Source organism: Python bivittatus, unplaced genomic scaffold (genome assembly GCF_059951505.1).
Source record: "Python bivittatus isolate LINGU-HERP-01145 unplaced genomic scaffold, Pbiv_v1 ctg000480_np1212, whole genome shotgun sequence".
Taxonomy (NCBI): Eukaryota; Metazoa; Chordata; class Lepidosauria; order Squamata; family Pythonidae; genus Python; species Python bivittatus.
Window position 1 is genome coordinate 26,408,738 of NW_028277075.1, and position 14,145 is coordinate 26,422,882.

The following is a 14,145-nucleotide window of genomic DNA, read 5'->3' on the forward strand; positions in this document are numbered from 1 at the left end:
CATCAAATTTATACATTTTGAGGTTTTCTCTAAAATATATGGGTTATCTTCTATCTTCCATGTTTATATAGCATTTCATTAATTCCTAAGTGGGGGGAAATACATCACCCGGAAAGGGAAGAAGAACCATTAAAAAAAATCACACATCCATGCAAAATAAATAACAAAATAAGATCATCTCTATCTTATAGATTGGGGGAGGAGTGACATGATGGAAATTTTAGGGAAGCAATTCATCCAGACTCCGCCAGTTACCTCATAGCTTTAAAAGGAAGAAGCCCACTAAAACATAACTTTGATTCTAAACAAAATTTCATATATCCACAAAAATAACTGAGCACAAATTGTCTTCTCTTCCTCATATATATTTCAAATTTCTATTCACTCATCTGCCTGCTTTCTAGATCAGTCTGAGAAAACTCCACGTAACCAATAAAACTATACCTGATTTGATCTGATTCCACTGTTGCTTTTTAGAATCACCAGACTTGAATTCAGACTTCAATTTCATTTTACTTAAAGTTCTGCACCTCTAGTAGTTCACTGAATTCCCAGATACAAACCTAGTAATGATTTTATCTATCATAAAATTATGAGGAAAGAGGAAACATAACAAAATAGACCTACCTTGTTCTCTCATCTTTGTATTCTGATCCTTAATTGTCCCTTGCAGGTAAAGGCAACGACAAGCCTATGTGGAAAGAAGTAATCAGAAACAAATACTGGTTTTGCAAACTGGGTCTCCATTTGGTTAAGTTCTAGAATAGTTAATGCAGAATAAAATGGTTTGAATTGTCATGTTTTGGAATTCAAAGTAACTGTGTTTTTTCACTGGCTAGCTAATTATATTTAAAAATAACTGAAAATAATGTTTACTCTTCTCAGGTTTTTTTGTACTTCAAAAAAAAAGACAGCTATCAGGCACAGGCAACACAATGCAGTGCTCTGCATTTGGAAAAAAGCCTACTAAAATAACATTCAATTAAGAGAAAGGAAAGTTTATCTGTGTCTGTATGAAATATAATTCAATTTCTTGGAAAAACTCATTTATAGAGCAATGGTTTTCATCTTGTGTTCTGTGGAAGCTTGGTTTATTGAGACACTTAATAGGGATGCCATTCTAAGTGAACTGACTATTCAAATAAATCATGTCCCAGAATTTTTTATTAGTACCCAAGTTTTGTAGAGCAGACAAGTCAATCTAGAAAGAGTTGTGTGAAGGTAGAAAAGACCTAGAAAGGGTTTTGGTAATCAATTTACTATCCTGTAATGCTTTATTAATATTACAAGTTTTCCATTTTTAGCTGACAATAAATATCCTGATTTTACTATGAATTTTATACATTTCAGAGCCCTTGACAAAATATTTTAACATCTTCAGCAGATGAAAAATGACTTGAATATGATAAATATTCTCCTGCAAACCCTTGCAAGACTGCAAACCCTACCTTTACAATTCCACAATAAACGATAGTTATAAAGCAAGTACTTCTCCAATGTATTAAATACTCACCACGAGGACTCCATTTGTGATAACTTCACCAGAAGCATCAGAACTATAAATATAAAAGTATTGCCATGAACAGCAACAGAAATATTGTACATATATTATTCAGTTCCTTAATTTATAACTTGGTTGGGATAGTTGTTTCCCATGAATGATAACCCCATTAAGTCCCAGCCAGCATGTAAAATATTTAGGGATGACAGACACTGTAGTCCAAAATTCCAGTTTCCTATTCTTGACATCAATGAAATTGCATTTGCAAAAACTGGCTAAGAGTCTTTAATTTCCTACAACTGTTTTGCCATGAACAATTTTAAAAAAATGTGTGGATACTGTATATTGAGGATCTGCACAAATCAAACTTGAAGACTGTTTTCTATGAAAGGACCTATCATCTAGTTACCTCTCTTCCAGAAAAACTGGAGATACAGTTAAGATATGTTATGGGGGGGGGGAACCACAAGCCCTAATAGCAATCCTCTGCCATTTGCAAGTAGTTAAGATACCCCTTACTTTAGCCTCAGAAGAAGGAGGAACCATAATATTATTTTTTTCCATTCTTCCCACAGACAAAGGCTTATCTGCACATGCAACATAAGCACATGTGTCCTATTATTTTACTTTGGCAAACACTGCTTTTTAACTTAGCCTATACAGATCAGTCACGATTTGCTTCAGCAATATCTTTTGACAAAGATCGAAACAAAGCCAATTTGTTTCAACAAAGTACTTTGCTTTGATACCAGGAGCACAGAAGCCATTATTACCCAGTGAAACAATACATTTGTCCTTCTGTTTAAAAGTGGGGCATCACTTCACAATTCTGTTTCATAAAGGTTGTCTGCTTAAACACCTTTTTTTTTTAGAGAAACCAAGTGAGATTCGAAAAACCTCAAAATTAGTTTAAAAATTAAGCTAATCCTATTAATCTTTTAGGTGCAAGGCACAATTGAATTTATTAGGGCATTTCCTAGATCACATTTAGAACTCTGGATTGTGTGACTGGAAAATACAATAATTCTTACCTTTTCTCCATAAAAAATTCTATATCCAGTTCTTCCTTATCCTAGAAATAAATAAGTATTAGATTAATATATTATATGTGAGCATCATCATCATCATATTACACTTAAGGACTATAACATAATTCAGAACATATTCGTATCATTTTCAGGCTAGTCTGATCCAAAGGATAAAATAAATTTGATGAATAAATAAATAAATAAATAAGTTTTCAGTAAAAAAAAAAATCCAGCAAAAGTTTCATTTCTCTGCCAAATGTATTATGCAACATCAATTGCAAATTTAATAAGGGTGCAAATAAACTTAAGACAGTAAAATGCAGGTGTTGTTCTCAGGTTTATATTCCCTGAGATTTGAATCAACCCAAGAGCTGCCGACATGGAAAGATTAGAAAAAATCTGTAGGGTTGCACAGTTTCCAAATAGTATAAATGAACATCCAAATTGAGGGATCCCATATGGTTCTCCCAGCATCAAAACTCCTCATCAAAAATTACAGGATCTTCTTATTCAGTTATAGATTACTCCCTGCAACAGGAGGAAGACAGCTAATGTAACTGGTTAAAATATTAATTAGTAAAAGCCAGCCTGTATTCAGAACCAAAACCAAGTTTAAGCCTGATTTTTGTAATGGACCAAGCAGCAAAAAACCTAACCTCTTTTAGTTTGAAAGTGTTTTTCAGCAAATGGCCTGCCTCAATCCCTGTGACATCAAACACGACGGAAGTAAGCTCATCACTTATAAGAACATCTTCATCAAACAGAGTCAGTTCAAGCGTATTCTAAAAAAACAGGAGAAAGAGAAACACTAAAACAATAGAGGAAGAATGGTGTGCATTATATCGGATGTTCATGGAAAAAAGTAAAATGTTCTGACTTTTAAAAAATTCATTGCTAATATACCAAATTGCCAATTTTACATACTCATTATAGCTTTGGGCTTTTTAATAAAACAGGTTTGTTTTATTAAAAGCCAATATAATATATATTTATTAAACTTTGAAGATCCAAGTATTTGTTCTTCTAATCAAATATAAGATCATTTAGATGCGCCAGCTAAGGCACAATATCCACCAAATACAAGCAATCAAGTTATATGGTTTTCCACAACAGGGTCTTAGACTATGTTAAAGAAGTTGCAGAGAGATTTTTTTTTTCCTTACCACACATAATGTGAGAAAATCTGGAGACTTTTTCAAGACTTCCCCAAATCATTACTTGATAATTTGATTCTTAGCAGGTGGCTAGTACTGGCCTAGAACATTTTACTACTGCCTAAAGCCAGAATAAATGTTCTGTTCTACAAGAGCCAATATTTAAAAAGCTTTGCTGTAAAGCTCAAACTCTAGTTTCTGCCCTTCATTTCTCATCCTCTCAGAATGCTGTTGGATCTTTTTGAATGAGTTGAGTCAATTCAATTCAGTTCAGTGCTCAAAGCAAAGAACCAATTCAATTTAACAGTATACAAATATAAAAAATAGTTTTTACCATATGGTAGGCCATTTGTACACATGACTATAAATAAGATTGTTTTTTTTAAAAAAATAGATATTTTTCCCCATTTCTGGTTTTGGTTTTTGGTTTTCTTTTTGAAATATTATCAAATGTATAATTTTAAAAATTATTTGTAGTTTTCTGAGGAAATAACTCTGAATTTAAAGTTCTGTGCATCCTTGTATTGTGAGTTAGTTGTATGTAAATAATGTGCTTGAATATTTACGTGATTGGTCCTGATTTTAAGGTATCCATAAAACACTATTCTAAGATTTCTTTTTCCATCTTAATTATCAATATGACATTCCAATGGCTTTAAAAAGAATCATTTAATATTCATTGATAATCTAAAATAATACACTAGTTGCTTCAGTCACTTATTTTGAAGGTTTAAAAATAAGGCAAGGGATAATAGCTTATGACTATGAGACTGTATTAAACAATCTGGAGAAGCTTCCAGTGAGGAATGGCGAAGTGACGCCCCGCTGAATAGCAAGAAATATTATAACTGAAAGGCAGCTGGAGGCTGGGTCCGGTCTGCCAAATTCTCTCCACAGAAAAGAGAGATCTATTTGAGATCACCCATAAGTACTCTGGACAGCTGGGGGTTTTTTGTGAGAATATGGCATAAACTGATGTTTTTGCAGTCTCTTGCAAACAACTGGGACTCACAGGATTCCAATGAGCTCAGAGCCATTAATGTTGCCTTTTATGGACTCAGGATTCAACCAAATCTCACTTTTTAATCACTTTGGAGTTTGTCTGTTTGTTTGTTTGTTTTAATGCTTGTTAAGATTAAATACCTTTGGAACTACAAGTTTGGTTGTATTTGCTGGGTGAGTTCTCCTTCAACCCTTTAAGAAAGAAAAATTACAAGTTTAAAGTTTTGTAAGATTTTTTTGTTTTTGTTTTTGGAATGCACAGCAAAAGAGTGATTACAATGTTGATTTTAGAAAGTTTTAAACAGATTAAACGTTCAGTTACATTTGAATTAAAGAAAAGCTTTAATTAAAAGAATCCTCTCTCATGGGGAAAAATTATTTCTAAACAACCAATAAGACTTTGATATTTTTCTTAATTCGTATTAGTTTTTTATCTCTTTATTTTTAAACTTTAATAAAAATTATTATTAAAAAAAAGACAGCTTTGAAGATTGGACACTAGAGGGTGCTAGAAGGAAACAAATGTATCAATGGTATCATTAAATGAAATATTTGATGAATGGGCTAAAGACGTAATTATAAAGTTATCTGCTATTATTGCATTGCAAGATGATATTCATGAAGAGCAAGTTCCACTGAGTAAAACTGAAATAGATTTGAATATGGATATAAAAATGACAGCTTATAAGAAAGAGATGGGAATAACGGATTTACAAATGAAACTGGATGCTAATTTAATAACTACAAAAGATGTACAAATATCAACCCAGAAGACTGATGTAGATAACTTCTCTATAATGGATTTACAAAAAGGACTTGTTGGAACTGTCAAAGATTTTGTGAGAAGTGATAGTGAGAATATGAACAGTGATGTGCATAATTTTTTGTTACTGGAATTACAAAAGAGGTATGATAAGGATGCCAACAATTCTGAGAGGAGAAATAAAGAGACTCTGAAAAAGCAGATATTTGGACTTGGTTTGGGGGAATTAATGAATCCTGGGAGAAAGAAAAAATAGTACAAAATCAGTTTATTTGATCAGGTTATTATAAATGGGTTGCTATTTTTTGTAATGTTTAATGGATTCTTATTGATTAAGACTGTATGATGATGCTTTAAGGATTGTGTTTATGGAGATGGAATGTTATCTCTGGTGAGGTTTAATGGATTTTTCATTACAATTAGATGACAATGCTTTAATATTTTTATTTGAAAGTGAGATGGGGGGATTGCTTAAACAGAAAATGAGATACAAATGTAAAAAGAAGGATTCAAAGTAGATCTATTAATGTAATTTGTATAGTACATTGTTATTTCTGATAACCTTTAATGGGCTTTTGCTGTTTAAGATGAAGTGATGAAACCTTAAAGAGTTGATTATAGAGAACGGATGTGATATGGGATGAAGAGGTAGTTTTTTTTAAGAGATGGTGATAAACTATTAATGTTGATTATACTTGCTGGGGAGGAAAGGGAAGGTTTCTTCTTCTTTCTTTTTTTCTTTTTTCTGCACTTTTTTACTTTAAATTTTTCCCTTTTTTCTTTTCTATATATTTTTAGTCTATGTAGACAGTATTACTTTTATTTGTATAACATAACCTTTAATAAACTTACTACAAAAAAAAAGAATGTATTTAAACAATACATTGGTATAAACATCTTTAAAACTAAGGTGATTAGCCTCCTATTGTATGGCTTACAGATCTGTACCAATTCAGATCTATGATCTCTCAAAGCAGTCCAGTTAACATTTTGAAAGCCAAGCTCCAGATCCCACAACATGTTTCCAACTCATTATTGCACATGGAAGCTAGTCTGTTTCTTTAAAAGCTCACATGTGATTTTGCTGCCTTAAATTCTGGCTAAAATTGTTTTTTACTGAAAATTTCCTGATGTCTCTGATTCTGACAGAAAACTTTTTTTATCAAAAGAATATCACTGAATTGGTTATCAGATTCTGTGGTCTCTAACCCCTTTATTTCTCAAAAAGCCATAATGGAGTTGAAGCAATGTGTCTGTTAAATTGCTGCCAAGAAAGGCTGGAGCATAAACTCTTCCTAACTTGTGTTGGTAACCTATTTTCATTCGAGCTAATTATCTGACAAATATTTTATGCTTGTTTCACAGGACAGCCTTCTCTTTGGCCAGATTAAATGCTTTGGCTCCATGTTAAATTATCTTTTTATTTATTGATTTGTCTCCAGATTTCTCCAGAAAGTTCCAAAGTACTGTTCTGCAGTTATTACAGTTCAGAGTTTTCTGATATAAACTTGATTTTGATCTAAACCTTTCTGATTAATTCTAAACCATGTGAAAGCAATACATTATTTACTTGAATGTACGTATTGCATGAGAATTGTATCTTTTGTCTTTTATTGTTTCTTTGAACATTTGCATTATGTGACCAACAGCTAGTCTTTGACCATAAATCAAGTCCTGCTAAAATCTCTTCCCTATGAAAACAAACCAGAACATTCACCAATGACTACCATTACAGACAAGGGAACAGGTTCCCACTCCATAGCAACAGAATTTTAAAGTACAATTAGACAACAATAAGAAAATAATTCAAACACAATTGTAACATATTACTACACCTTTGTATTACAGTGCACACTTAGAAGCAGGCAAACTTTCCTATATAGCTATATGGCAACCTGATCAATGTAATAGGGTACAGTATGTTTAGATGGGTGAACTAGGCAAATCATACTTGGGAAAGCTTGTTTTTAATGGTTTGTAGCAAAAATTAAAGTCTTTGCTAGTTTATTCCATCATGACCATCTATGATGCTATCAGAATGTGAACCTAAATGTGTGTTAAATAAGAAGCAAATTTACTCTTTTGTTATCTTTTTTCTAAAACACACAATATACTATAAATTTTTCTCCCTTGTTTAACTCTAAATGGTTTTGCACATATGTAAACTTTTTACTTATGTGAAAGTTGAAATCACTGGGGCAAATAAGAGATGGCAAAACAATGTGTGTAACATTAGTTTTGCCTGCTATTTGCCTGGGATAAATAGCCAGTTCAGACCTATCCCACCTGCTCTTTCTTCTGCTTAAAAGAACAGCCCTGACCTATCAAGACTGTCTGACTTAGTTATAATGGCTCATGACTTGACCCAAGAGCAACTTTGCAACAGCAAAATGAAGGAGAGAAACAGTCACAAGACAGCAAAACCACCAGGGGTGGTGGCTACTGAATTGTGATTTCCTACAAAGACTTTTTGGTTTCCAAAAATATAAGATTTTTCCCCCTACTTATTGTTCCATTTCAAGAGTGGAATCCTTTACTTTGATTGCATCATTTATCCTGTACTGGAAAGTTTCATTCCATTCTGGATCACTGGAGTTGTCAATAACTCGAGTTCGGTAAATAACAGGTGATGCAGTTGGCAGACGCAATTCCACGTAACAGTCAGCTTTGGACACTAAATGGGAAAGAACAGATATGGACAGGATTGTCAAATTAGGAAAGTCATCCACTTTTACACTTGATCCTTCTGAACTTATACAGACAGACAAAAGGAGGGTAGTTGTGTAAGGAAAACTGTTAACTCTTCAAAACACTTTTTGAATAACTTGCAGCAACATACCATTTGTGGATGATACAAACAGGCAGTGATTCAATTCTCACTAATTGCTATATCACACTCATCTGGATTCTGTTCAATTTAGATTACAGCCTAGTTTTGGAATCCTAAAAGATTATCTTTTCCCAGAGCTAGAAAAGGAGAGTACATCTCTGTTGCTTCTACTGAGTCTTTCAGAAGTGTTAAATCCAATCAATTATAGTATCTTATTTGCCTCTTCAGTTGTATTCTATTGACAATTGAAAAAAATTCTCCTTAAATAAGCATTGAATATATTAATTTTATTTATTGGCTGGTAATTTTAGTTCTCTGCTTTTCCTACTGCTTTTTGCTTGCATTAAACCTGTTTTTATGCTTTCTGTATTTTCTAAGCCAGTGTGAGTAACTTATTTTTGGGTAGAGTGGAAAAGTGGGGCATTTTCTTAAATAAACATTTGAAATATACTGTATTCTTTAAAACTCATCTTTTTTTAGTAGTCAAATATAAATATCCTCTGATAGTGTGACTCTACTGTTACAGGAAAAAAAAATACTTCTATTCCACATTTGTTCACCATGGCTTAGCACCAGAAAAAGGCATACTTAAATAATCAAACTTATATAAAGCACATTTACATTTTTTTCTTTTTTTAACCTGTACACTTTATTCTTTATTTAAGTACATTTTTGCAGTATTTAAGTGTTGGATTATTCTTAAAGGAAAGGGCATAGATTAAAAAAAAGTATACAGTGTGTGAACACTCTAAAAGAAAAGAAACATAGTAGCCAGCCCATCATTAGAAAAAAATATTTTGATATAAAAGGGACAGGACTTCCAGAAAGGCTTATGACCTAGCACTTTTTACTTTTTGAAAAGTAACGATAAAGATAGCTTTGAGCCAAAGAGATATATTCATGTTCCAGACTAAGTTTAGGGCAGAATGACCATGCTTACTCCTGTACATGGTACCTGATGTCCCTGATGTCCAACCAGTTCTCAGGCTAACAATGCTTCCCTATTCCTATACTGTGCTTCAGATAAGAAGCCAAAAGCATGCTTTCAGAGCAGGTATAGGCTAACAAATAAACAAACAAACAAACAAACAGAGAGCCAGTTTGGTGTAGTGGTTAAGGCAGCAGGCTAGAAACTGGGAGACAGTGAGTTCTAGTCCTGCCTAGGCACAAAGCCAGCTGGGTAGCCTTGAGTCAGTCACTTTCTCTCAGCCCTAGGAAGGAGGCAATAGCAAACCACTTCCAAAAAACTTTGGCAAGAAAACTATAGGGACTGGTCCAGGCAGTCGCCAAGAATCAAAAACTGACTCAAAGGCACCCACACACAGGGGCAAGCATGGTACACCTGTTGGACCTTCTTAAAAAAGCTCTGCCTTTCCTTGGGGTCACACAATAGCTGTGCAATCCCAGGAAAGTACTTATCCCTCACTATTGGCCATGTCTGGGGCTACTGGTTTAAGGAACCATTCACCGCTGATCACAGTTGGTATTCTACTAAATGCATTATAAAGATTGCATCCGAATGAGAAACTTATCATCTCCAGATACTTACATAAATCTGTTCCTTTAATGTTCCTGGCTCTGAGGACTTTTACAGTGAGATTGTAATAAGGGTGCTTCTCACGCTGCAAAAATAATTAGTCCAAATATTAACAAGTAAGGGCTGTCATTTCTGGTGACCTTAATTATCTTACAGACCTGCAGCCTCTCAGTAGAAAACAACACCTGCACACACACACACACACACACACACACACACACAGAGAGAGAGAGAGAGAGAGAGAGAGAGAGAGAGAGAGAGAGAGAGATGCAATATCAACCCTGCTATTTTTTCCTAACTTCCAACCATCAGATGTTTAAAAACATGCAGAGCAAGAATAGACCAAGTGCGTACACATCTTTCAAAGATTTCCAAAATCCACTTATTTATATTCCAAGGCAGGGAAATCTATACTGTATATTGCAACAGTGATGAACATTCCTTGGACTTATTCATGGCCATGTATTCTTAATTTACTTTCCTGTCACTAATTCTATTTATATTTTACCATACCTATTTTACTTGTCTCCTTTCAAGAGTTTGCTGCAGCAGGTGGCAGCATCTTCCCAGATTTAAGTAACCCCCCCCCCCCCCATAAAGATAAGCATAGTTGGACCACAGTGATACCAGGATGGGGTACCATGAAGCTAGACAGGAAAGTTGAAAAAATTCCCTGAAAAAACAGTGGCAACCCACTTCTATATTGCTGTTAAGAAAACTACAAGGATGTCTATACAGTCACCAAAATTCAACCTTAACCTAAGGGACACTTTACCATTTACATACTGTTTAGTCATTGTGAAAGTTATGATTGGTCAATCATTTACCTAAACAAAACTGAACACTCCCAAATAGATGGAAATCCTCCTATCTTGTTGTAAAGGAATACATTTACTTGTATTACTTTATGACCTATGGAAAGGACTGAAAAAAGGTAGGCCTCCCCCCATTTCATGCCTCAATTTCATTCCCTGAGTTGGGAATAGCAAATACACCAGGGCCCCATTTTGGTGACCGGACAACCACTGGGAAGAATGGTGGTGACACCAGCCAAAATGGTGGGCAAACAGCAATTTGTGAAGGAGCCTTCCTTAACTATTGGCTACTAGTAACCTTCATTAAATTTAGCATAAAAAAGGGCTTCTGTACTGAAGGTTATGAATTATGAAGGATTATGTAACTGCCCAATGTATAAAACAAAAACTGTGTTGGACACATAAGGAAGTATTTTTAAAAGTGCACTGCTTGTAAAGTATGAACCAGTGGAGGCTGTATGAAGACTCAGTCAGGTTTTGACATGCTGACTGTCAACAGCAGCCATCACCCAACTTGTAATCTTTACAAGGTTTTGCAAACAAAAATCCCGACAGACTAAAGAAGATGGCAATCTCTTACGGGTGAAAGGTCTACGGCTTCCCCAAACAAACCTAACTGGAAAGGCAAACTTTCCCACCAAAACAGAAAGACAGTACTATATAGAGGCAATATTTTCCCTCTTGAAAATACGTTTCTGAAAGGGGGGGGGGGAATCAAAGCAGTGGGAGGGCAGGGAAGGTTACAGAAAGAGGGTGTCTTTTGCCTAGCTGGACCCCATCCCTATGGTAGTGAACGAGGCAGCTGACACGTGTTGTTTTGACAGTCCGAGAAACATAACAACATAATCTCAGTTGACTAGATGCAAAAAAGGACCGGGCCCTTCAGCAGCAAGTGCAGTTTCTGGCTTGTCAGGTCAATCCCACAAGTTAGAAGTGAAGGAGCCTCGTCCTCTTTTGCATCTAGTCACCTAGAAACACGAAAGGCTGCGATCGCACAACTCGCTCACCTAATCCAATTTCTTCAATGCGCATGACACGCTCAACCCTCAGCTAAGATAAAGGGGGGTTCGCGCAACGCGCGAGGCCAAAAGGAGACTGGCTGGGTTGGGGTCCAGTCTGACGTATAAGACAAGCCTTTGTTTGCCCCTGAACCTAAAGGCTCATTGCCTTTCTCTCAGGCTGCCTCAGTTTTATCCGCTTCCTTCGACTCAAAAAAGCGAAGGCTTTCGGCGAAAAAAACTAAAAACAGGAGGAGGACGACGACCGACGCGGCCGCCAACTTCTTACGCCCGTGCGGACTTTTGCTTGGGAAAGGCCGCCTCTCGCATCGCAGCCCACATTACCCGCCAGTGATAAAGGCCAGTCTCCTTTCTTTCCTTCCCTTCGAGGAGGGCTGCGGCCACGAGGGGCAACATTCGGGGCGGCAGGCGGCCCGGCAGCGCTCGGCGGAACATGACGAGATTGTGGTTGTCTCCGTCTTCGCCACCTGCGTTTCTCGCCCGACTTCGCAGCGGCGGCCGGACTCCAAGCGCGGAGGCGGGGCCGGTTTCAAGCAGGGCAGATGCAGGTTCGCTCTTGCCGGCGCGCTCGGCTTCAGTGGGGAAGCGCGCGCGAGAGAGACGGAGGAGGGAATGCCGGTCCTCCCTTTCACCTTCTTTCCTCTTCGCAAAGCTTGTTCTGCCAGAGTTTGGGCAACTTAGTGCTTCGGTGTTTCACCTTTCCTGTAAAACAGCCACCTCCCCGGAAGTTTTGATTCATGAGCGTCATGAGATAATTCAAGATAAAAGGAGCGTTGCGATGTTTGCAAGATGTCATTACACACACACACACACACACGTTTATTTTACAACATTTCTAGGCTGGATCCACAGATTGTGGGCGGAATACAATGCACCATCAATAAATTACAGCATTAATCACCATTCCCTAACTCTCATTAAAAAATTAAATAGAATTAATATAACTAAAAGGTTGGTTATTATTCATTGTTAGAGACCCAAAGACCAACTAAAGAAAATATGATTTTCAGTGCCTTCCAGAAGGCAAGAAATGAGTTGGACAAGTGTATCTGGGGAGGGCAACATATTTCATAATATGGGAGTGAGCCACCCCAGCGAAGTCCCGCCTTCTGGCCCAAATGCTCTTCTCTTTCACAGAATGGGATCTGAGGCTGTCGAATCAGACAGACGTTACTTTGTTGCATAAGGTGGACCTTGAAATATTGGACGCCACATTGTATAGGGCATTACAGGTGATAACTAGCCCTTTGAACTAGGCTTGGAAGCCTCCTGGAAACCAGTATGATGACCACAAAATAGGCATTATTCTGTAGTTGCAGATTTCCCCTGGTTTGAGGTTTGGCTGCAGCACTCTGTACCAATTGGTACTTTCAAGTCTTCTTCAAAAGCAACCACACGTAGTGTGTGTTGCAGTAGTCCAGTCGTGGTGATCAGGGCATGAATAACCATTGCTGATCCTTTCGGATCCACTTATGGCCTAACTCATGTGCCAGCCATAGCTGGACAAAGAAACCCTTGGCCACAGCTTCTACCTGCTGTTCAAAGGTGAGATAAAAGCTCTTTACAAAAAAAGCAGGAGCAAGTACAGAAACATCCCCAAGTTACCTAGCTATAGTGATTAATAACCTTATCATCATGTGATAGATCATTGCAGCGCATTCTACATGGGGCTGATCTTAAAGACCTCTCAGAACCTGGGATTGGTTCAAAATACAGCAGTTGCTTGTTGACTTGACACTAGTCTCTTTGATTGTATTATACGGGTCCTGTATTGCAGGTCCTGTATTGGCTATCAGTAAGTTTCCAAAAGCAATTAAAAGAGTTAGTTTTTACTTATAAAGCTCACCTATTCCAACAGGATTTAATGGATCCAAGAAAGTCCTGCCAGGAAAAACTGTTCATAGTATCCTACTTTCTTGAAGGGAGGAATGACTGATGACTGGGGTGGCTGATGCTTTTCTGTCATGGTGTTTATATTATGAACCCACCTCATTCTAGAAATTAAACTGGTCCCCTCCTGTGATGACCTTCCAGAAGTTTTTAAGGACCAGTCTCCAGTGGGCCTTTAGAGAGTGATTATTTGCCATCTTTACTCAGACCTTATTTAATAACTATTAGCAATTAACTATTAACTATATTATATTAATATTATATTATATTATATTAACTATATTAGCTATTAACTAATAACTGGTATATTATTGATTGTTATGGGTATCGTGTTGTGTGGTTTTTGTTTATTGCAGATATTTTCATTGTATTTTTAATATATTGTTATAACCCAATGTTGAGTCTTGAAGATTTGGCAGCTTAGATTTGGGAACTGAAACAAATAGTGACCCAAGCCTGCTCTTTCTGGGGGAGCATGACCTTTTCTCAATGACCAGATCTGATATTTCAGGAGAGCAAAGATATTTATGGATGAACAGAACTTGCATCTTGCTAAGACTTCATATGAGCTTGTTCCTTCCCACCCAACCCTTTACCAATTCAGTC

At 36.4% G+C, this 14,145-nt stretch overlaps 1 protein-coding gene across 1 annotated transcript in view; it reads right to left on the bottom strand.

Moving 5' to 3' along the window:
• Positions 1 to 12,361, bottom strand: part of PLA2G4F (phospholipase A2 group IVF) — a 28,455-nt gene extending 16,094 nt beyond the window's left edge. Inside the window, exons 1-7 of the mRNA XM_007428599.4 lie at positions 11,974 to 12,361; positions 9,828 to 9,900; positions 7,986 to 8,122; positions 3,186 to 3,311; positions 2,533 to 2,573; positions 1,514 to 1,556; positions 628 to 691 (exon numbers count right to left, since the gene is read on the bottom strand). Coding sequence (XP_007428661.1) covers positions 628 to 691; positions 1,514 to 1,556; positions 2,533 to 2,573; positions 3,186 to 3,311; positions 7,986 to 8,122; positions 9,828 to 9,900; positions 11,974 to 12,084 — 595 coding nt within the window. The 5' untranslated portion in view covers positions 12,085 to 12,361. The remainder of the gene's footprint in view (positions 1 to 627; positions 692 to 1,513; positions 1,557 to 2,532; positions 2,574 to 3,185; positions 3,312 to 7,985; positions 8,123 to 9,827; positions 9,901 to 11,973) is intronic.
• Positions 12,362 to 14,145: the final 1,784 nt, after the last annotated feature.